The 22,780-nt window shown below is 55.1% G+C and overlaps 2 protein-coding genes and 2 long non-coding RNA genes across 7 annotated transcripts; 2 read left to right on the forward strand and 2 right to left on the reverse strand.

The window, feature by feature from the left end:
• Positions 1-2,030: 2,030 nt before the first annotated feature.
• Positions 2,031-6,246, reverse strand: LOC134429433 (zinc finger protein 239-like). 3 transcript variants are annotated; one of them, XR_010030586.1, is made up of 5 exons: positions 5,835-6,246; positions 5,333-5,419; positions 3,974-5,146; positions 2,648-2,898; positions 2,031-2,238 (listed from the first exon to the last, which is right to left on the reverse strand). XR_010030586.1 is itself a non-coding variant. In XM_063176599.1 (3 exons), the coding sequence occupies exons 2-3, from the start codon at positions 5,385-5,387 to the stop codon at positions 3,984-3,986; spliced, it is 1,218 nt and encodes a 405-aa protein (XP_063032669.1). In that variant the 5' UTR covers positions 5,388-5,419; positions 5,835-6,244; the 3' UTR covers positions 3,715-3,983. The 3 variants fall into 3 exon arrangements, 2 of the variants coding, with proteins under 2 accessions (XP_063032669.1, XP_063032671.1); XM_063176599.1 differs by lacking the exons at positions 2,031-2,238; positions 2,648-2,898 and having other exon boundaries at positions 3,715-5,146; positions 5,835-6,244; XM_063176601.1 differs by lacking the exons at positions 2,031-2,238; positions 2,648-2,898; positions 5,333-5,419 and having other exon boundaries at positions 3,715-5,146; positions 5,835-6,242.
• A 14-nt stretch (positions 6,247-6,260) lies between these two features.
• LOC134429435 (uncharacterized) lies at positions 6,261-14,674 on the forward strand. The gene is made up of 3 exons (XR_010030587.1): positions 6,261-6,302; positions 13,608-13,686; positions 13,873-14,674. It is a non-coding gene; the product is annotated as an uncharacterized LOC134429435 (long non-coding RNA).
• LOC134429436 (uncharacterized) lies at positions 13,313-16,481 on the reverse strand. Its single transcript, XR_010030588.1, has 2 exons — positions 16,386-16,481; positions 13,313-14,641 (listed from the first exon to the last, which is right to left on the reverse strand). It is a non-coding gene; the product is annotated as an uncharacterized LOC134429436 (long non-coding RNA).
• A 35-nt stretch (positions 16,482-16,516) lies between these two features.
• LOC134429434 (zinc finger protein 501-like) lies at positions 16,517-21,589 on the forward strand. 2 transcript variants are annotated; one of them, XM_063176602.1, is made up of 3 exons: positions 16,517-16,858; positions 17,268-17,352; positions 17,539-21,589. In XM_063176602.1, exons 2-3 carry the CDS (start codon positions 17,295-17,297, stop codon positions 18,627-18,629), a joined length of 1,149 nt encoding a protein of 382 aa, XP_063032672.1. In that variant the 5' UTR covers positions 16,517-16,858; positions 17,268-17,294; the 3' UTR covers positions 18,630-21,589. The 2 variants fall into 2 exon arrangements, with proteins under 2 accessions (XP_063032672.1, XP_063032673.1); XM_063176603.1 differs by lacking the exon at positions 17,268-17,352.
• Positions 21,590-22,780: the final 1,191 nt, after the last annotated feature.

A 22,780-nucleotide genomic window follows, 5' to 3' on the forward strand; every position in this document is an offset into this window, starting at 1 on the left:
CTAACGTAGTAAAGAATGTGACTGAACAACAGCTCCTTAGGTCATTTTCCAAGCCGGTTGGCTGAACACTCAGGCAATGACTGGTAAAGGGTGCTGAACTGCAGGTGGTAAATTAACCCAAGCAAGGAAGGTGATTTTCTTTATTTATAGCTATCCCTTTTCCTACTGAGATTTGGATCAGTGATTGTCCCAGTCTGAGGCAGTTGGATTCTGCTTAAAAGAGGTAGAGAGAGACCCCCCCCCTCAGAGTTCAGCAGCAGGCTGTAGGATTTTGAGCATCACTTTTGTGCTGAGTGTTTCAAGTAGCAGAAACCTGATCCCAGTTTCTTCTGAGGCACTGCAATGAATTTAGGCTCTTCTCTCAGACTTCCCCTTCATTATTTACTTGAGGCTTAGACCTGAAGCTAGGGGCAAGGTGGGTGAGGTTTCGTAGACCAGGAGAGACATTCCTGCTTGCCACACATCTGGGAAATCAGGTGCTCTGGAGGGGGAAGGAGATTCCTGAGGTCTCTACATTTCAGAACAAACATCTGCCTCAAATATGACCTAAACCTCTGTCAGATACACTTGGGAAGTGTGTCTGAATTTGCAGTGTGAGCCCAGCACATCCCTCTGGCAGGGAAGGATGGTCATAAACAGAAAGCAGTTCCTGTTCCCCATAACAAACATCTAACTGGCATATTAGGGACAAGATTAGGAGTTTTAAATGGAATTGATTCAGAAATACTGGTGAATAAACTGGCCACTGCAGCAGGTAGCCTAACAAAATTGAAGCAGCCTTTATAGTAATCTCTATTGGCATTAGGAACTAGCCAGTGACAGATTTCAAAAGTACTGCCAAAGTAAGGAAGTATGAAAAGGCCGAGGACCAAGACCACAAGTTGATAGTAGAAGCACTTAGTACAGTTCAAGATAATGTGTCTTTAGCTTTCAGTTGTATACAAGCACAGTTATGGATACAAGCAACAGCAGCTCTGATCATATGGGAAAGGGGTGAAGGTAATTTTCCAGCTGAAATTCAAGAAACTGTGTGGGATAATGCAATTGATATTGAAAGGAAGTTTCAAACCTGGCGGACTATGGTGAATTTCACCTGTGTTCCTGTTTCTAATGTGGCAACTGCCTTTGTGCTTACCATACATAATGCCACTGTTTATGTTATCCATCCCATCGTTGCTCTAGGATCAGACCATGAAAAAACAATACTCTATCCTTCAGAACATGGAGTGTGGGCACGAAAGATGAATGGGAAGTGGCAGACAGTAAACTTAGAATCCTGCACTGCTAGAGAACAGATGGGATTCATTTGTGAAAGCAATACTATTAATGCTCAGGATGTGTGTTTGGACACTGAGCAGAGTATTTGTCACTTCGAAATTCATCCAGTCACTGACCAGAAAACTGTGCTTGTATATACTGGAAAAGGGTGTATGCTTGAAAACTGCTTGTGCTGCTGTACAAATTGATAGCAATGATGTTATTCTCTCTAGTAGAAACCATTCTAATCTCTGTATATGTAATTTTGTTAAGATTATTGGATGTGATCTTTGGGTGGTCACCAACTGCAAATGGAATCTTTAATAAGTTGTGCCACCCCATTGTAGTTTTACTACTATTAGTTGGGGTAAGCTTAGGATTATCTATTATATTGTTAATTTGGAACTGGAGAATGCTACAACGAATAGCTGTACTAACATCTTTGTCAAAAGCACATGGTGAAGCACTAAAAGACACTTACTGTTGTGAAGGTTTTCATTAAGTAAAAGAATTTACTTATTTCCTAGGAAAGGGGGGAATGAGACAGAGTAAAGATCCATTCTGAATTAGGTGAAGTGTCTAAGAGAGGTGAAAATTCTGTGAGGCCAAAGCTGAAGGAAGAACTCGCATGCCGAGACAGCAAGGAGACAGAGTAAGAAAAACAGAAAAGACCACAAGGTTGATTTGCCCCCGACTTAGAAATTCCTTTGATAAAGAAGAACTGGTGCTAAATGTCACACGGAATGAATATGTATGAACTTATTGTGAAACTGTATGCATATGCATTTGGAAGGGGGATAAAAGAAGACCCGAGGTCTTCAGAGGTACCCATGCCTTGTTGGGGGACTTGCGTCCGGCACGTGTCGTAATAAAAGCATACCGGGCTTTACAACTTTTACGAAGTTGTGAGGTTTCTTCTTTTCTCCGCAAAACAACGGCCTCCTCGTTCTCCATCGGGCCAAGGTTTGGAAATGGGAAATCCTGGTTTGGGAGGAAAACAAGGGCTGAGCGTGTTGGGTTTGATGGTCCCGCTGCCCAAGTGCAGCTGGAGAAGTCAGCGCCCCTTTCAGCCTTGGGGGGCCCGGAGTCCGCTCATCCCCAGCCTCCCCCATCCCTCCAGGCAGCCGGTTTGTCCCCCGGCTCCGGGATCGCCCCTCTGCGCTCTCCTCGCTCCGGGGCTCCCGCGTTCCCCCCCGGCTCTCCCGCGTATCCCCCAGCCCAAGATCGCCCCTGTGCCCGCCGGTACTGGGCAAACGTGAGGGTGTTCCCTCCACGGGAAATTTACGGTTCGGGTTCGGGGTCCTGAAAGATCCAAACATCCCCTGCCCCAGGAAAAAACCCTTCCGGAGACCCCCGATGGATCTGGGGCGAGCTCCCCCATCCCACTCACCTGCGGCTCCTGGAGGGGGCGATGCAGCAGGAGCCGGGGGAGCGTCGACCAAAGCAGCAGGGGAAGGCGGCGGGGAAACTAGCGTGGTTCTGCTGCTCCTCTTCCTTCCACTCCTTCCTCCACATTCTCTGTCCCTCCTCTTCCCCCCGCTTTTCTTTCACTCCCAGCCTGGCCCGGGCAACGTCGATCCCCAAAAGCAGCCGCGCTCTGCCCTGGGTGGGTTCCGAAACAGCGCGGCACTGGGAGCGAAACTGGGAGCACCGGGAACGATCCTGAGCGCAGCGGGAAGGAATTGGGAGCGCTTTCCCTGACAGTCCTGCTCTTACTGGGAGCACTGAGGGAAGTGGGAGAACACAGCAGCCGGAGGCGGCTGCAGGTGGTGGTGGGCAGGGTCAAGGTAGAGGGCGTGGTTATGCAAATAAGAGAGCGATCACGCGCTGGGATTGGTGGGCGGGAGCAGCGCGGGGTTTGCTCGGTTATGTGAGGGCCGGACGGGCCGGAGCGATGGCGGCGGTGTCCGGTGAGAGGGAACAGGGAGCAGGAATGGGGACAGGGAACAGAAATGGGAATGGGGACATGATCGGAAATGGCACCCGGAACTGGAATGGCACAGAGAATGGGGACAGGGACCGGTAATTGGAATATGGGTATGGGACAGGGAATATTGAAATGGAAATATGGGAACAGGAGCAGGACTGTGAATAAGAGAAGGGGAACAGAGACTTGGAATATGGACAGGGACAGGAAATGTGACTGGGAATCGGATTCAGGCTGGGATGGGAGCAGAATGGTACCGGGGTGACACGGGAATGGGTGGGTGAGAGGTGGTGACAGCAGGGAGAGTCGGAATCCTGGACAGGGGACACGGAGACAGTTCCAGGGCAGGGGGTATTTGATCAGCCGCCCCACAACTTTCACCAGAGTCTCCCAGCACTTCTGCAGCTACTGGGCCTGTTCTGCCCAAAGCCCTGAGCAACCCCCAAGTCCCTCCCAGGAACTCTCACCTCCCTCAAACCCAGCATGCCCCCCATCCCCTGGAAGATCCCCCCCATGTCCCCATCAATAGCTTATTTCAATGTCTTTATTTTTACCCCGGTTTTGTGTGTTTTGAAGGGACAAAGAGAAATGAAAGTAAAATCCAGGCCATGGGGTGCCAGGAGGATGTGAAGCCCACAGACAGGTGATTTCCCAACATGGATCACTGGCACCAGGGATTGCCTGGGTTCTACCCAGTGAGGGTCACTGGGGGTCATCCAGGGTGGATCCCTCTGTGGGGGATGGAGCTGGAGCAGTGCAGGAAGCTCTTCCTGCACTTGAGGCACTCACAGGGCTGCCTTTAGTAGTGGCTCCGTTGGTGTCTGGTCAGGTTACCACTCTGAGAGAAGCTCTTCCCACACTCAGAACACTCGTAGGGCTTCTCCCCTGTGTGGATGCGCCGGTGTTTGACGAGGGTGCAGTTGTGCTGGAAGCCCTTCCCACAGTCAGGGCAGTGGAAGGGCCTCTCATCTGTGTGAATGCGCTGGTGAAGCAGAAGATTGGAGCTGGTCTTAAACCTCTTCCTGCATTGATCACACTCGTAGGGCCTCTCCCCAGTGTGGCTCCTCCGGTGGATGACGAGGGTGCAGTTGTATCTGAAGCCCTTCCCGCAGTCAGGGCAGCGGAAGGGCGTCTCCTCTGTGTGAATGTGCTGGTGCTTGATGAGATCGGACTTGGTGTAAAACCTCTTTGAGCATTTACCACACTCGTAGGGACCTTCCCCCATGTGGGTCCTCTGGTGTTTGATCAGGTCAACACGCTTGCAGAAGCTCTTCCCACACTCGGGACACTTGTAGGGCTGTTCCCCTGTGTTTCTCCTCTGGTGTCTGCTCAGTTCATAGCTCCTTCTGAAGCTCTTCCCACACTGCCCACACTCGTAGGGCCTCTCCCTGGAGTGGATTACCATGTGGACGATCAGGCCGGAGCTATGGCTGAAGCTCTTCCCACACATTCCACAATAGTAGGGCCTCTCCCCTGTGTGGCTCCTCTGGTGTTTGATCAGGTCAGGACGGTTGCAGAAGCTCTTGCCACACTGGGGACACTCATGGGACCGTTCTCCTGTGTGGATCCTCCGGTGTCTGGTCAGTTCGGAATTCCTCTTGAAGCTCTTCCCACACTGCCCACAGCCATAGGGCCGTTCCCCGGTGTGGATTCTGCAGTGGATGATCAGGGAGGATCTCTTACTAAAGCTCTTCCCACATTCTGAGCACTTGTGGGGCTTCTCCCCATCCTGAAGCTGCTCAGGGACCCCCAGCTCTGAGCTCCAACTGTCTCCCCAGCTAAGGGTGGGTCTTTCCTCCTCAGATCCCCGTGATCTGCGTTTGCAGCCCCTCCTCGTGAGGGATCTCTGGGGCTTTTCCTCCTCGTTGGATTCCTGTGCTGTGGAGCTGCTCAAAACAGCCTCTTCCACGAGGTTCTGCTGTGGGCATTTGTCCTCCCTGCTCTCCATCCTCAGCTCCTGGTCTGGGGGAGGAAGGACAAGGAGAGGATGGGATTTGCCTCCGTGCCACAGGGAAGGGCAAGGAGATCCCCCCAGTGCGTCCCCAGCAGGAAAGCGTTGGCAGCAGGGTTGTCCTGCAGCCGGGAGCTGTGCTAGGCTGGGAGATGGAGCGGGAGAGAGAGGGAAAGGGGCACTGACTTCCTCCTCACCTGCCTGGGGCTCCCGGGCCATCTTCCTCTTCCCTACGGCCTCCTCCTTTTTCATCCTGCCAATGTTTGGGAATAACGAATCCTGGTCTGGGGGGAAAACAAGGCTTACTGAATTGGCTTTGATGGTCCCGCTGCCCAAGTGCAGCTGGAGAAGTCAGCGCCCCTTTCAGCCTTGGGGGGCCCGGAGTCCGCTCATCCCCAGCCTCCCGCACCCCTCCAGGCAGCCGGTTTGTCCCCCGGCTCCGGGATCGCCCCTCTGCACTCTCCCCGCTCCGGGGCTCCCACGTTCCCCCCCGGCTCTCCCGGGTATCCCCAAATCCGTGATTGCCGGTGTGCCCGCCTGTACCGGGCGATCGCCACGTGGGAGCCCCCAAGATCTCTGCAGGGGCATTTCCGCCCCAGCTTTGGGGCCCTGCAAGATCCAAACATTCCCTGCCTCGCAAAAAAACCCTCCCAGAGACCCCCCTGATGGATTTGGTGCGAGCTCCCCCATCCCGCTCACCTGCGGGTTCTGGCGGAGGGGGTGATGCTGGCAGAGCCGGGGGAGCGACAGCCTGAGCGGGGAAACCGGGGGGTGTTGGTGCTGCTCTTCCTCTTCCTCCTCCTCCTCTGTCCCTCCTCTTCCTCCCACTCCTCCTCTGCTCCCAGCCCGGCCCGGGCAGTGCCGATCCCCAAAAGCTCAGCCCTGGGCGGGTTTCCCGCGCGGCACTGGGAGCGATCCTGGGAGCACCTGGAGCGATCCTGAGATCAGCGGGAAGGATTTGGGAGCGCTTTCCCTGCCAGGGCCGCTCTTACTGGGAGCACTGGGAGGGAACTGGGAGCAAACAGCAGCCGGAGGAGGTGGGCGGGGCCAAGCCACAGGGGGTGGTTATGCAAATAATGAAGCGATTGTGCTCGGGGATTGGTGGATGGGAACAGCGCGGGGTTATGTGAGGGCCGGGGGGGGCCGGAGCGATGGCCGCGGCGTCCGGTGAGAGGGGACAGGGAGCGGGAATGGGGCCGGGGAATGAGAATGGGGACAGGGACTGTGAATGAGACCTGGGAAGAGAATATGGGAACGGGACAGGGAGCATGGAAAGAGCAACCGGAGAGAGAATATGGGCTGGAGATTGGTGCTCCAGAGTGTCCCAGTGAAAGCCAGCAGGGGCAGTGAGCTCTGCAGCTGGGCCTCCCCTGCGCTGCTGCGGCCCAGGGCCAAAGGCGGGAGCTGCAGCCTCGCTCCTGTCTCTCGAACAGGAGCCTCCTCCAGGCCCATGGCCCCTGCATGGCCCCAGCATGAGGGAGGGCTCTGAGGCACAGCGGCTGCTGGCAGGAGGGGCTGCTCCGGCCAGCTGGGGGCCTCCGAGAAATGCCCAAAGCCTTGTGCTCTCTGCAGCTGGCCAAGGACAGCAGCAGGGCTGAACGGTTCGTGTGGCACAGCCAGCCCGAGCTGTGCAGCCCTCAGGGCCCCATGGGAGAGGCGGCCCTCAAGAATGGGACCGGGAGTACGTCCACCAATACTGGGATCGGGAATGGATACAGGGACAGGAAATACAGGACTGGGGACAAGGACCAGGACTAGGACCAGGAAAATGGGAGAGGGACCTGGAATGGGACCAGGAATGGGAATATGGGAACGGGACAGGGAATACAGGAATGGAAATCTCAGAGGAGCATTGGGACCAGGAATAGGAACAGGACAGGGAATATGGGACAGAAACAGGAATTGAGACCGGGAGTGGGATTCACGCTGGGATGGGAGCACAACGTGTCCCAGAGCAGGGTGACATGGGAACTGGTGGCGAGAGGGGGGGTGAAAACAAGGAGAGAGGGATCCTGCACAGGGGACACCGGGAACTGAGACAGGGGGGACATGGGGACAGTCCTGGGCCAGGGGCTCCTTGATCAGCTGCCCCAGAACCTTCACCGGGGTCTCCCAGTGCAGCTGGAGCTGCTTGGCCTGGGGTGCCCAAAGGCCTGAGCAACCCCCAAGTCCCTCCCTGGAACCCTCAGCTCCCTCAAACCCAGCATCCCCCCATCCCCTGCAAGATTCCCTCATGTCCCCATCCTTGCCTATTTTTACCCAGTTTTTGGGATTTTTGAAAGGACAAAGATAAACTAAAAGAATATCAAGGGTACAGGGAGCCAGGATGAATTGGAGCCCCCCAGGCAGGTGTCTTCCCAAAATGGAACACCAGCACCGAGGATCACTGGGGTTCTTCCCACCTCGGGTCACTGAGGATCATCCAGCATGGACTGTCCCATGGGGGATGGAGCTGGAGCAGTGCACGGAGCTCTTCCTGCATTCAGGACACTCACAGGGCTGCCCTTAGTGGTGCCTCCATTGGTGTTGGGTCAAGGCTGAGCTCTGGCAGAAGCTCTTTCCACACTGGGGACACTCATGGGCCTGTGACATCACAAGGAGCGGAGATGGATGTCAGGCACCCACCAAAGCTGCTCTCTCACTCCCCTCCAGAGATGGAGAGGAGAGAGAAAATAGAAGGAAGTCTTCATGGGTTGAGTTAAGGACTGGGACAGAAAACTCAGCAAATGCCATCATGGGCAAAACAGTTCAAACTTAGAGACATTAATTGAATTTATTACTATCAATCAGAGCAGGATAGTGAGAAGTAAAATAAAGCTTTAAAAACACCTTCTGCCCATCCTTCCCTCCCTCTTAGCTCTGCCTCCTCCCCCAGTGGGTGCAGGCATACAGGCATTGGGGGGGTTCTGCTCAGTTCATTCCTGTTGTTTCTCCTGCTGCTCAAGGAGAGGAGTCGTTCCATGGGGTCCCTCCTGGAGACACTTCTCCATGAACTTCTCCAGGGTGAGTTCATCTCAGGGACAGTAGCTCTTCCCAAACTGCTGCAGCATGCCTCACTCTCCCATGGGCTCACATGGAAGGACCCTGCTCCAGCATGGGCTCCTCTCTCCATGGGTTTGCAGGCCCCTGCCTGGTCCCTGCTCCAGCACAGGTTTTTCATGGAGTCACAGCCCCTGCTCAGGCACCCCCTGCTCCAGCACGGGCTCCTCCAGGTGCTGCAGGTGCATCTCTGCTCTCCGTGCCCTCCATGGGCTGCAGGGGCCCAGCTGCCTCTCGAGGGGCTGCCCCAGGGAATCTCAGAGCAATCAGCTTCAGCCCCTGGATCAGCTCCTGCCCCTTGTCCTGCCCTGCTGTGCCCTGGGGTGTGCAGAGTTGTTCCTCTCTCACATGTTCTCACCCTGGTCACAGCTACAACTACATGATAACCTATTTTCATAAATCTCTTACCCCAAAGGTGTTACCACCATTTCTAACTGGCCCAGCCTTGGCTGGCGGCTGATCTGTCCTGGAGCTGGCTGGAATTGCCTCTGTGGGACATGGAGGAGCGGCTGGATCCATCATCCTCTCACAGAAGGTGCTCCTAGAGCCCCCTCTTACAAAAACCTGGCCATCAAACCTAGTATAAATATGGTCAGCTTTTATTACCGTTATTATTCATTCTTATTATTGCCATTTTGGCTACTTTTGCTCTTAATATTACAGTTATTACTAGTATTTTTTAATCTTTTTGACTACATATTAAGAGTGTCTTTAGTAGAACTTGAAACAAGAGTTCTTAATTGCAAGTAGAAGTTATCATTTTTTCAGCCTCTTGCCCTGCCCTGTTCTGTGTCATTGCTGTGTGTGAAGCTGCTGCTGCCAGGACTCCCCATTTCCCTGGTTTGGGAAATTTGATGGCATTGCTCACATGTCAGAAAGAGAGGGCTCATTCCAATCAAATGCATTGCCTGAACTCTTCTAGTCCCAGCTGTTGGAACTTTGTTTTGTAATGTTGTTGACTTTCTCAGCATCTGTTAATATTTGTGATTTTATGACAAAATGTTCTGGGATGGGATTTTGCAAGATTCTGTAATCAGTGTTCAGTTTTGCTCTTGGATTTCTTAATGGTGTGTCAGAACTGAATGCAGCATTTTGGGTGGGAAGCCTTGAGTCGGAGCTAGGATTGTCTCAGCAGCAGCTGGTTTTGCACATGTAAGCAGAGATAACAAAGATTCCATGAACTGAATATTCAGCCTTGTGGCAGAATCCACAGTGCCTGAGCAGCACCGGAGCTGGGGGAGCCTCTGCAGCCTGGGGGGGACATCCCGATAAGGGGGACCCCGGGAGCCTGGAACGTGGAGCCCGGATAGGGGGGACCCTCTGCAGCCTGGAGATGGTGGGACCATGGACACGGAGACACTTGGGTACCGCGGGGCCCTGAAACGGGGACCCCGCACAGCTGGTACCCCTGGAGCCCCTCTGACACCCACCTGGGGCCCAGGGAAGGGAACCTCTGGGATTGCCAGGAGCCCCTGCAGCCCAGAGAGAGGGGACACCAATACACACTGGAGCTGCAGAAGGCCAGACAGGAGGGACCCCTGAACCCCAAAGTGGAGAGACCAGAGCGGGGGAACTCCTGGGAGAATGGTTGTTTGGTGAATCTTGGTGGTTTGGGTTTTTATGAGGGTGGCTGAACCTTGGTGGTCTGGAGGTTTTTATGGACACCAGACACCTGGTGACTTCTGGAGATGGAATTGGGCAGGAGGAACACCCAAGCCAACACACTCACACCTTGTTTTTACCCCAAAAAAAGGAATTTCAGTTCCCAAAGTTTGACCAGATGGAGGAGGAGACCATGAGGAAGATGAAGATGCCCTGGCAGCCCCAGGCAGGTGATGAAGAAGTCAGTGCCCCTTTCCCCCTCTCTCCTGCTCCATCTCCCAGCCCAGCCCCGGGCTGCAGGACAACCCCACTGCCAAAGCTGTACTGCCAGAAGTGGATTGATTGGAGAAATTCATCCTTCCTTCCTTCCTTCCTTCCTTCCTTCCTTCCTTCCTTCCTTCCTTCCTTCCTTCCTTCCTTCCTTCCTTCCTTCCTTCCTTCCTTCCTTCCTTCCTTCCTTCCTTCCTTCCTTCCTTCCTTCCTTCCTTCCTTCCTTCCTTCCTTCCTTCCTTCCTTCCTTCCTTCCTTCCTTCCTTCCTTCCTTCCTTCCTTCCTTCCTTCCTTCCTTCCTTCCTTCCTTCCTTCCTTCCTTCCTTCCTTCCTTCCTTCCTTCCTTCCTTCCTTCCTTCCTTCCTTCCCTTCCTTCCCTTCCTTCCCTTCCTTCCTCTCCTTCCTCTCCTTCCTCTCCTTCCTTCCTCTCCTTCCTCTCCCTTCCACCACCATACCAGGAGCTGAGGATGGAGAGCAGGGAGGACAAATCCCCACAGCAGAACCTCGTGGAAGAGGCTGTTCTGAGAGGCTTGGAAGTGCAGGAATTCAATGGGGATAAAAAGCCCCGGGGATCCCACATGAAGAGGGGCTGCAAACCCAGCCCAGGAAGCCGTGAGGAGGAAAGACCCGCCCTGTGCTGGGAAAGCAGCCAGAGATCCAGATGCAGCTTGGAGCTGGTGGTTCCTGAGCACCTTCATGGCAGGGAGAAGCCCTGCAAGTGCTTGGAATGTGGGAAGAGCTTCAGGCAGTGCTCCAGCCTCCTCACCCACCTTTGCATGCACCTGCTTGGGACCCTCTTTGAGCAGGGCCAGATTTGAGCCAGAATATTGGGAGTCCCAGAGCCAGCCTGGTGAGTGCACCCAGCACATCCCAGAGCTGCTGCAAGTCCAGAACAGCCAGAGCAGGGCTGAGATGGGGGAGCCAGGGGATCCACAGGAATAGGGGTTATTTGTGGGGCTGGGATGGGAGTTATCCTCCTGCTCCTCACCATCCTGTGCTTCCCAGAGCCCAGTCACTCCCAGTATGATCCCTGTTGCCCTCAGCATGGCTCCAATTGCTCCCTGTTGCTCCCAGGGTGATACCAGTGGCCTCCAGTATAGTCCCAGTCACTCCCTGTATGATCCCAGTCTCTTCCACCAGGGCCCCAGTCATGCCCAGTTGCCCTCAGTGTAGACCCAGTCACTCCCACTTGCTCCCAGTTGCCTCCAGCATGGTCCCAGTTGTCCCCAGCATGGTCCCTGTTCTCAATGTGGTCTCTGTCACTCCCAACAGGGTTACAGACACTCCCAGTATATCCCAGTTGCCCTCAGCATGCTTGGAGTCATTCCCAGTCACTCCCAGTATGATCTCTGTGTGATCCCAGGAGAGCCCAGTCACTTCCAGTAGGAGCTCACAGAGCAAAGCTCATGGAACACCTGGAGGACCCACCCAGAGGAGGGTCCCTACAGGTTCTCTGGCTGCAGGAAGAGCCCCAAGGAACAGAGGTCCCACCAGAGCCACCACCCCAAGTAGGAGGTGGTGACAGCTCTGCAGCCTGGGGCCCGGGACCAGCAGGGGGGCCTCCAGATAGACACCCCAGCAAGTGGCTCACACAGCCCCTCCTCCTGTGCCCAAAACCCCACTCTTGGCATCCCTCATCCGTCCCTGCAGTCCCCTCCCCAACATCTGCAGGCCTCTGGGAAGAGCCCAAAGAGATGGAAGTGCCTAAAACGGTGGTGAAGTGCCTGAGCTGCTCCCAGCTGTGGATGTTGCTGTCCACAGACTTGCCCTGGTCAGTGCCATGTGGAGATGGGAGGAGGATTAGGGAATGCTGAGAAGACTGAAAGGGGGTTTTGTGTGCTCTTAGGGGCATTTCTGGTGCTGGGAGGGTGTAGGGGGCTTTTGAGGGGTCTGTGGGGGAGTTTTGGGAGTTCTGGAAGGGCTGTGCAGCTTGGAGAGAATTTGGGTAGGTCTTTGGAGGGGTGGAAAAGAGTTTTGATGATCTCGGGGCCATTTCTGTTGCATGGAGTGGTTGGGGAGTGAGCAGAGATCTGTGGGGTGTTTTGAGGAGGCTGGGAGGGGGTTTTAGGCAGTCATGACCCCCCAGACCCCCAGAGCTGCCACCAGACCCTGCCCACAAGGTGCTGCTGGGGGACAGGGGCTCCAAGTAGGGGTTTGTCTTCCTGGCACCTGGGAGTGAGGGGGGATCCCCCTGGGCCGTGTGTGATCCCCCCATCCTGGTGTCATCCCCTTGTCCCTCCCCACATGGCTCCTGCCCCAGCTCCTGCTCCCCCAGAGGGAATTTGGGGAGGGGGCAGAGGGGGTGCACAGCCCCCACCAGGGGATGACCCCGGCCCAGCCCCTTTGTTCAGCACCAAGCTGGGCTGGGGCCGCAGGAGGAAGAGGCCGATGGGAAGCAGATCCTGCAGCTGGGACAGTGCTTGGGGACAGGGCAAGGTCCTGCCCTGCACACCTGGCTCACGTGTGACCCTGCCCAGGGACATTCCCATCCCCACTGATCCCATCCCCAAAATCTCACTCCTGGGATCCCTCACCTGTCTCTGCAGTCCCTGCTCCAACACCTCCAGGCCTTTGGGAAGGGCCCTGATGCCGACAGAACTTTGATCAAAGTTACAAAGTGATGCTATAGCTTGAGTTATAAGATATCAGTATAACCTGATAGATCTGTATAACCTGATATCAATAGAACCTAAATCATTACTTTTTATATATCTATATAAATATACCTAGATAACCTGAATCATACATTTTTTGTGCCTATATAACCTGATATAAATAACTTTCTACAATGCAGTGCCTTGTATATGGTTAACTAGTTGCTTAATGCTGAATAGACAGAAAAAAAGAAGAAAAAAAACCTCACCAGACAGAGAGCTTCAGAGATAGATGGGAGTAGTACTAATGAGAAATTGTGCAAAGCCAATGAGCCACAAAACAAAGAATTTAGGCTGGTTAGGACCAGACACACCAAGGAACACCATAGCTGCACATGCTCCAAAGACCAAGTTGAAAACTTCGGGTGTGAAGACAGCCTTGGAAGCCTTTTCTAAAATGCCCCCCCTGCAAAACCAGGACAATCACAGACTCCTGACAGACCCCAGATTAGGAAAGTGCAAGTGCAGTGCAGAAGAACTATCTAATAACCATGAGATCATACAATGTAAATGAGTTCTGGCAGGTAGGTGATGATGTTGTAGTGACACAGTGACACTGAGCAACACCTACTGTATGAATATAACACAGCACGTGACATCTAGAAACACTGCTCTGTGGGGATTTATTTCCAGCTTATATTTCAGGCATCAGCCGAAAGGGATGGAATTTCCTACCCAGGGTCCCCACCAAGCCCAAGTGTGGATTTGCAGCCCACAATTTTCCCAGTTTGCCTTTCCTTTTTCCCCGGTCGGATTCCCCCTGCCCCCATCAGATGGGAGCAGCTGAGAGCCTCACGTTGCCCATCCCAGCCTCTCCCAGCTCAATCCCTGCTCCTGTGACTTCTAGAGATGGGCTTGGGCAGGAGGAATCCCCAGCTCTCACACCTTGTTTTCACCCCCAAACCAGGATTTCCCATTCCCAAACCTTGGCCCGATGCAGGAGGAGGAGGAGGCTGAGATGAAGATGGCCTGGGAGCCCCAGGCAGGTGAGGAGGAAGTCAGTGCCCCTTTCCCCCTCTCTCCTGCTCCATCTCCCAGCCCAGCACAGCCCCCGGCTGCAGGACAACCCTGCTGCCAAAGCTGTCCTGCTGGGGACGCACTGGGGGGATCTCCGTGCCCTTCCCTGTGGCATGGAGGCAAATCCCATCCTCTCCTTGTCCTTCCTCCCCCAGACCAGGAGCTGAGGATGGAGACCAGGGCGGACAAATCCTCACAGCAGAACCTCATGGAAGAGACTGTTTTGAGCAGCTCCACAGGACAGGAACCCAACGGGGAGGAAAAGCCCCGGACATCAGGCACAAGGAGAGGCTGCAGACACAGATCACGGGGATCTGAGGAGGAAAGGCTCACCCAAGGCTGGGGAGGCGGCAGGAGCTCAGAGCTGGGAGCAACTTCATGATGAGGAGAAGCCCCACAAGTGCTTGGAATGTGGGAAGAGCTTCAGCCAGAGCTTCAATCTCCTCACCCACCTTCAGGTGCACACGGGGGAGCGGCACTGGGAGTGCAGGGAATGTGGGAAGAGGTACAGGCACAGCTCCCACCTCTACCACCAGCGGGTGCACACCACAGAACGGCCCTACACATGCTTGGAATGTGGGAAGAGCTCCAGTGTTCGAGCAGTTTGGATCTCCTCAAGCACAGCACACCAGTGTCCCGAGTGTGGGAAGACCTTCAGGCACAGCTGTAGCTCGACCCAACACAAACAGAGCCACCACTAAGAGAAGCCCTGAGAGTGCCCTGAGTGCGGGAAGAGCTTCCTGTGCTGCTCCAGCTCCAAGCCCCATGGGAGGATCCACACTGGATGATCCCCAGTGACCCCCGGTGGGCAGAGACCAGTGATCTGTGTTGGGAAGGCACCTGCCTGCGGGCTCCACATCCTCCTGGGTCCCCATGGCCTGGGTTTTCTTGTCATTTTTCTTTGTCTCTTCAAAACACCCAAAACTGGAGTAAAAAAATAAAGACATTGAACTAAGACATTGATGGGAACATGGGTGAATCTTCCAGGAGATGTGGGGGATGCTGGGTCCAAGGGATTTGAGGGTTCCTGGGAGGGATTTGGGGGTTGCTCAGGGCTTTGGGCACCCCAGGCTGAGTGGCTCCAGCTGGGAGGCCCTGGTCACAGTTCTGGGGCAGCTGATCAAGGCCCCCCTGCCCTGGGACTGTTCCCATCTCCCCCATCCTGGTTCCCGGTGTTCCCTGTGCAGGATCCCCCTCTCCCTGCTGTCACCCTCCTTTCCTATCGCCCATTCCCATGTTACCCCAGTCTTGGGCCCATTCTGCTTTCATCCCAGTCTGAATCCCATCCCCAGTCTCATTCCCTGTCCCTGTACTGTCTGTCTGGTTGTATTGCACTAAGTTGTTTCTTTAGTTATTGTCCTGCACTGGGTGGTCTTGTTATTTTACAGGGAATAGTTGGCGTTGTGTCACATGGTTTGTCCCGCACACCCCAAAGCCCCAGTGCTGGTCTTGCCCTGGGTTACTCCTCCCCTCGGCCCTCCCATCAGTTGTTTCCCATTGGCCGTGGCCTCTCTCCTCCGCCCCCCTTTCCCTGGGGTTAAAATCATCCGCATTCACACACTTGATCTCTTTTCCTCTCTTGGATCTCCCTTGGAGTGATTCTACAATTAAGGTGGGATTTTTGGTCCCGAGGAGAAGAGCGCCTCCCGTCCTTTACTTTGGTCCTTGTGAGATAGTGAGGCCCGGGGTTCCAGAGCTGCCGAACCAGACCCCACAAAGGCCCTGGGTCAACTCTGCATTGCCGTTCCCATATTCCAAATCCCATAATCCCCGTCCTGTTCCCGTATTCCCGATCCTACTACTGGTCCCACATTTCCATTTCTGTATTCCCTGTCCCACTCCCATATTCCCATTCCCACTCTCACTCCTGTATTCCTGTTCCCAATCCCGATACCATCTTCCTAATCCCTGTCCCATATTCTCTCTCTGGTTCCTGTTTCCATATTCCCTGTCCCATTCAATATTCTCGTCCCCAGTCCCACTCCAGGTCCCTCACCCATCTTCTCAATCACATCCCAGTCCCTCTCCCCATTCCTGTCCCTGTTCCCATTTCTGGTTGCAATCCCAATATCCTGGTCCTTGTTCTGGTCCCTGTCCCTATCTCCTATTTTCAGTCTCATTCCTGGTTCTATTCCCAGTCCCTGTCCCCATTCCTGGCGATGTCCCCATTCCCGGTCCTGTCCCGGTCCCATTGCTGAGGGCTGCACAGCTCGGGCTGGCTGTGCCACACGAACCGTTCAGCCCTGCTGCTGTCCTTGGCCAGCTGCAGAGAGCACAAGGCTTTGGGCATTTCTCAGAGGCCCCCAGCTGGCCGGAGCAGCCCCTCCTGCCAGCAGCCGCTGTGCCTCAGAGCCCTCCCTCATGCTGGGGCCATGCAGGGGCCATGGGCCTGGAGGAGGCTTCTGTTCGAGAGACAGGAGCGAGGCTGCAGCTCCCGCCTTTGGCCCTGGGCCGCAGCAGCGCAGGGGAGGCCCAGCTGCAGAGCTCACTGCCCCTGCTGGCTTTCACTGGGACACTCTGGAGCACCAATCTCCAGCCCATATTCTCTCTCCGGTTGCTCTTTCCATGCTCCCTGTCCCGTTCCCATATTCTCTTCCCAGGTCTCATTCACAGTCCCTGTCCCCATTCTCATTCCCCGGCCCCATTCCCGCTCCCTGTCCCCTCTCACCGGACGCCGCGGCCATCGCTCCGGCCCCCCCCGGCCCTCACATAACCCCGCGCTGTTCCCATCCACCAATCCCCGAGCACAATCGCTTCATTATTTGCATAACCACCCCCTGTGGCTTGGCCCCGCCCACCTCCTCCGGCTGCTGTTTGCTCCCAGTTCCCTCCCAGTGCTCCCAGTAAGAGCGGCCCTGGCAGGGAAAGCGCTCCCAAATCCTTCCCGCTGATCTCAGAATTGCTCCAGCTGTTCCCAGGATCGCTCCCAGTGCTGCGCGGAGCGGGGTTGTTTCGGAACCCGCCCAGGGCAGAGCGCTGCTGCTTTTGGGTGTCGGCGCTGCCGGGGCCGGGCTGGGAGCGGAGGAGGAGCGGAAGGAAGAGGAGCAGCAGAGCCACGTTGGTTTCCCCAGCGCCTTGCCCCGCCACTCAGGCCGAAGCTCCCCCCGGCTCCTGCTGCATCACCCCCTCCAGGAGCCGCAGGTGAGCGGGATGGGGGAGCTCGCACCAAATCCATCAGGGAGTCTCCGGGAGGGTTTTTTAGTGGGGCAGGGGATCTGTGACTCTTGCCGGACGCCAAAGCCGAACCGTAAATTTCCCGTGGAGGGACCAGCCTCACGTTCGCCCGGTACCGGCAGGCACAGGGGCGATCTCGGATTTGGGGATCCCCGGGAGAGCCGAGGGGAGCTCGGGAGCCCCGGAGTGGGGAGAGCGCAGAGGGGCGATCCCGGAGCCGGGGGACAAACCGGCTGCCTGGAGGGATGGGGGAGGCTGGGGATGAGCGGGCTCCGGGCCCCCCAAGGCTGAAAGGGGCGCTGACTTCTCCAGCTGCACTTGGGCAGCGGGACCATCAAACCCAACACGCTCAGCCCTTGTTTTCCCCCCAAACCAGGATTTCCCAATCCCAAAACTTGGCCCGATGCAGGAGGAGGAGAAGGCTGTGAGGAAGAGGAAGGTGGCCCGGGAGTCCCAGGGAGGTGAGGAGGAAGTCAGTGCCCCTTTCCCTCTCTCTCCCTCTCCATCTCCCAGCCCAGCACGGCCCCCGGCTGCAGGACAACCCTGCTGCCAAAGCTGTCCTGCTGGGGACGCACTGGGGGGATCTCCTTGTCCTTCCCTGTGGCATGGAGGCAAATCCCATCTTCTCCTTGTCCTTCCTCCCCCAGACCAGGAGCTGAGGATGGAGAGCAGGGCGGACAAATGCCCACAGCAGAACCTTGTGGAAGAGGCTGTTTTGAGCAGCTCCACAGCACAGGAATCCAACAGGGAGGAAAAGCTCAGGAGGTCACGCATGCGGAGGGGCTGCAAACGCAGATCACGGGGATCTGAGGGGGAAAGACCCACCCTGGACCGAGGAGGTGGCCGAAGCTCAGAGCTGGTGGTCGATGAAGAGCTTCAGGATGGGGAGAAGCCCCACAAGTGCTCGGAATGTGGGAAGAGCTTCCGCAAGAGAGCCTACCTGGTTCGCCATTGGAGAATCCACACAGAGGTTCGGCCATACGAGTGTCCCAAGTGTGGGAAGAGCTTCAGGACGAGCTCCCACCTGGCTGTCCACCAGAGGAGCCACAACGGGGAGAAGCCCCACAAGTGCTCAGAATGTGGGAAGAGCTTTAGTAATAGATGCAACCTCATCATCCATTGGAGAATCCACACAGAGGTGCGGCCATACGAGTGTCCCGAGTGTGGGAAGAGCTTCAAGACGAGCTCCCACCTGGCTGTCCACCAGAGGAGCCACACTGGGGAGAAGCCCTTCAAGTGTGGAGAGTGTGGGAAGAACTTCAGCAAGTGCTGCAACCTGAACTACCACCAGCGGATCCACACTGGAGACAGACCCTACGAGTGTGATAAATGCAGGAAGAGGTTTCAGACCAGTTCTCATCTCCTCCGGCACCAGCCGATTCACTCAGATGAGAGGCCCTTCCACTGCCCTGACTGCAGGAAGGGCTTCAATGACAACTCCAACCTCATCAGGCACCGCCTCATCCACACCGGAGAGAGGCCTGGGACGAGGCCCTACGAGTGTGATCAATGCTCAAAGGCGTTTAAGAGCAGCTCCCATCTCCTGCTGCACCTGCGCATTCACACAGACGAGAGGCCCTTCCGCTGTCTCGACTGCAGGAAGGGCTTCAAGCGCAACACCCACCTCACCAGCCACCGGCGCATCCACACCGGGGAGACGCCCTATGAGTGTCCCGAGTGTGGGAAGAGATTCCGGCATAGCTCAGCCGTGACCCACCATCAACAGAGCCACCACTAAGGGCAGCCCTGTGAGCCGTCCCGACTGCAGGAAGAGCTTTGTGTGCTGCTCCAGCTCCATCACCTATGGGAGATCCACCCTGGATGATCCCCAGTGACCCCCGGTGATCCGTGGTGGCAGTGATCCCTGTTGGGAAGACACCTGGCTGGGGGGCTCCATATCCTCCTGGCTCCCTGTGGGTACCTGCACACATCCACAGACCAACATCCAAAATCCATTTTTTAGAGCTGATTTGTCCACTCCTGACCCCAGAAAAAAATCACTTTTTGCCTCTTCTGATGGCCCTAACAACACTGGATAGCCTTGGAGGTCTTCTCCAACATAAATCCATCGTTTTAATTCTCTCTGGCCCACGGGCATCTTCCACAGCCAAATGGGGAGGGACTGGGGCAAAACCCTCAATTTTCAAGACAGTTGGGTGGAAAACCCCTCCAAAAAAGATTCTTCCCACCTGCCAAGCACATGGATGCTCTGCCAGCAGGGATATATAAATCGTTTTTTTTTTTTTTTTTGCCTTGAAACAAAAAGGTTTCTGTTCATTCCTTTCAAAGCCCTGAAACTGGCATAGAAATAAAGGCATTGGACTAAGGCGTGCATGGGGACATGTGGGGGACAATGATATGTGTAGGGCCATGGGGGCACATGGACATAGACAGGACCATGTGGGACATGGCGGAACACAGACATGGATGGGAACATGGCAAACATGCATGGAGACATGGACTGGGACAGTGTCAATGCCACCACCACAGTGCCACCAGCACCTTCATCTGGGACATGGCAAAGCGCTGCCTGATGCAGTTCCTGCCACCACATCCCCACTGTCACCACCGCGGTGTCCCAGCTGAATGTCACCACCCATCAGGGCAGGGTGGGATCATTGTTCAGCTGGTGACAAGTGGCCTGGAAATGAGTGACAGCCACTAGGGTGTCCCAGGGCCACCGCACTCAGGGGACTTCAACTGCCCCTGGGGACAGGCTGGGGACAGGGGAAAAGGTCAGTGTCACCTGTCAGGTTACGTTGCCCTGCACTGGATGTCACCAGAGGCGTCCTGGTGGCAGCATCCACACAGGTGTGGCAACATTGTCCCCTGATGTGTGTCGTGGTTGCATCGTGTCCCCTCCCCTCTGTATGTCCCTATCCCCCACCATGGCTCCCTGTCACCCCTATGTGTGTCCCCGTCCTGTCCCGTGTGTCCCTGTCCCTCCCACTATGTCCCTGCCCCCACCCCTGGTGGGGCTGAAGTCCCCGAGGTCTTGGGGTCGTCGTGTCCTGCAGGGTCTCTTTGTGTCCTGCAGGGTGTCCCTGTGTCCCTCAGGATGTTCCCATGGCTGCTCCTGGCACTGAGTGTCTGCGCCCACCCTGGTGCAGGTAGAGTCCTGCCACGGCACCTGTGACACCCCACGACATCCCATGACACCCTTTGATTTTGAGTCCTTCCCCCTCCATTTTGGGTCCATTCCCTGTGCTATGGGTCCCACTTCAAACCACCCCAGAACTCCCCAAAATTCCTCATCCATGATGTCCACACATCCCCCTGGAACTTCCCCCAGGCTCTCAGCCACGGAACTGTTGCTGGTGACACTGAGCCACAGGATCCACAGGCTGTCCCCAAGGGTGGCCCCGGCTGCCTGCAACAGGTCCCTCATGGTGTCCAGGACTGCAACCCCAAACATCAGTCAGTGACCCCGAAAATTCATCAGGGATCCCAAAAATTCACCAGGGACCTCAAAAACTCCATTAGAGAGCCCCAGCCCCAAATCCATCGTGACAGATTCCGCATGCTGGCTGGTACTGCGACCCCAAAAATTCATCACAGATCCCAAAATTCATCAGGGATCTCAAAAATCCGTCAGGGATCCCAAAATCCCCTGCTGGGGACAATCCTGATGTGTCCCTTAAGGAGTTGAGGACACCTCCAGGATTTCCACCTCTTGTAGTGTGTTTTCTTTATTTGGCAGGTTCTCTGTGTAATTTGTGGTTTTGCAACCCCTCTGTATTGTCCTCCCTGTTACTCAGTTTAGTTCTGTTTGTTACCCAGCTACTCCCTGCCAAGTTTCAAACCTCCCCCCCTTGCCAGCTGTTAACCCCTCCTGCCCTACCTTTGCCCCAGAACCTTCCTTATTCCTCCTTCCATTAAATGTCAATCCCTGCCCGAACCTGCCCTCCCCTTTAGAAACTTCCCTGTCAGTTTTGTATCCTTTGAAACCCCATTAGTTTACTCAAGCTGTTCTCCTCCCTTGAAATCCTTCCTTGGTTTACACATTGTATTCCCTGCCTTGTGTTCCACCCCCAGTTCCCCCAATTAGCTAGAGATTGTATCCTCCCTGAGACCCCCCCATTTATAAGCTGTTGTCTGCCCTCTGTTCAGGGTCCTGGGATCCTGCACTGGCATTGCCCCTCAGCCTGGGTTTTGCCCCCGAGCAAGGGGCCGGATAGCTCAGTCCCTGCTGGGGACAGAGTCCAAATACCCAGGCTGCTCGCAGCCATGGCTACCTTAAGCAAGCTTAGTGGATATCAGCTCTTTAGTGATTATCAGCTCTCTTGGAATTCCAGCTCTTTGCTTGCTAAGGTGCCTGGCAGGCTACTGGGGGAAGCAGACAAGAGAGGAGAAGAAAGGTCCTGGCATTCCACAGCGATGGTTTTATTGGGGGGTCTGTGAAGGTTCCAGTGACGGCTCTTTTTCTGCTGAATGGGCTAAAACAGCCCCTTTTTATAGGGTACAAAGGGATCCAAACTTGTCCAATAGTAGGGGTTGGGGGAAAGTGACCTATGGGGTTGCAGAGATAAGCTGGGGTCCGAGAGGTGGAAGACTGGAGCTTATTTTGCTATTTCATCATGACTCAGCAATTCCTATCGCTAAGCCTCAGCCCTCCATGGGGCCTGGCCAATTCCATGGAGCCTGCTACAGACTCAGGGAGTTTTGCCATCGAATAAAGTTCCCCCAGTTCCACCCCAAGGCCCGTGCTGCTGCCTTATTGTTTCCGCGCCAAACCTCCACTGGCAGCTGGGATTCTGCGGAGCTCCAACGGGGGCTCTGTCGCGCCCCTGTTATCATCCAGCCAGGACTCAGCGCCCCACAACAGATCCGCCACATCCACCCCTCCCCGCCCTGTGTGTCCCCCCTCACCCTTCCTGCCCTGGGGACATTTGGGGACACCCCTCTCACCCAGGTGTCACTTCTGGGGGTCCCTGGTGAGCTGCACGGCCACAGCCAGGCTGATACCCTAAGGTTTCCATTCTAATACACAGTTCAGTACACACAGCACATCTCAGTCCCTCCCACAGAACACAGCCAGCGAGGCAAAGTTAACCCTTCCCCAGTTTCTCCCTCCGAATCTGGGCAGTGAAACTGCATCTCAGCCTCTCCCACAGAACACAGCCAGTGAGCCAAAATTAACTCTTTCTCAGCTTCTTTCACAGAACTTGGATAGTGAAACCCTGGCTGCGTGTCTCCTGAAAAGCACTGGCAGTAAGCTGGAAGTAAGTCTTCGCAACTTCTTTCACAGAGCCTAAGCAACATAACTGCCCACCCGCCCATAACCCAAAACACAAACAGTGAATCTTCACCAACAGAGCTTTCGGGAAACTAATATCTCCACCACTTACAGGTGAGCGAAGGGGTGGAGGTTGGGTTTACCTACGAATGCTCACAAAAAACAAATCAGGAGACAAGTTAATTACAAGTTAATTACGGGGCCAAAAAGTTCTGGTAACCTGTATTGTTGATACGGGAGCCCAGATCTCTGCACTAACACATAGAGATGCCCAGAAGTGTGGAGTTGTTCCAACAAAAAGGCAATGCTGCGTTCTTAATGCTTTAGGAACTATAGAACCCATGAATGTTGCTTTAGTCAAAGTAACACTCCCTGGAGAGGAAAATCAATTAGTTGTCAAAATGGTAATTGGGGACATCCCGAATAATCTGCTAGGGATGGATGTCCTTGCAGGAAGGCAGTGGGAAGACACTGAGGGTTTTCTGTGGTGTTTTGGCACTCCGCCACTTAACATTAGGCTACTTCAGACCGCACCCGCACTGCCTTACAGTAAAACAATCAATGTGAAACAATATCCTTTGCCTTCTGGAGCTAGGGAAGGCATCAAACCGGTTATTCAAGATTTGCATGACCAAGGAATAATAATTAACACA

Source organism: Melospiza melodia, chromosome 25 (genome assembly GCF_035770615.1).
Source record: "Melospiza melodia melodia isolate bMelMel2 chromosome 25, bMelMel2.pri, whole genome shotgun sequence".
Classification (NCBI taxonomy): domain Eukaryota; kingdom Metazoa; phylum Chordata; class Aves; order Passeriformes; family Passerellidae; genus Melospiza; species Melospiza melodia.

Bases quoted from the DNA above. Each gene is read 5' to 3' on its own strand.
- LOC134429433 (XM_063176599.1), bottom strand. From the start codon at position 5,387: ATGAAAAAGGAGGAGGCCGTAGGGAAGAGGAAGATGGCCCGGGAGCCC. The intron at 5,147-5,332 runs GTGAGGAGGAAG...TTCCTCCCCCAG, and splicing joins GGCCCGGGAGCCCCAGGCAG to ACCAGGAGCTGAGGATGGAG.
- LOC134429434 (XM_063176602.1), top strand. From the start codon at position 17,295: ATGCAGGAGGAGGAGAAGGCTGTGAGGAAGAGGAAGGTGGCCCGGGAG. The intron at 17,353-17,538 runs GTGAGGAGGAAG...TTCCTCCCCCAG, and splicing joins GGCCCGGGAGTCCCAGGGAG to ACCAGGAGCTGAGGATGGAG.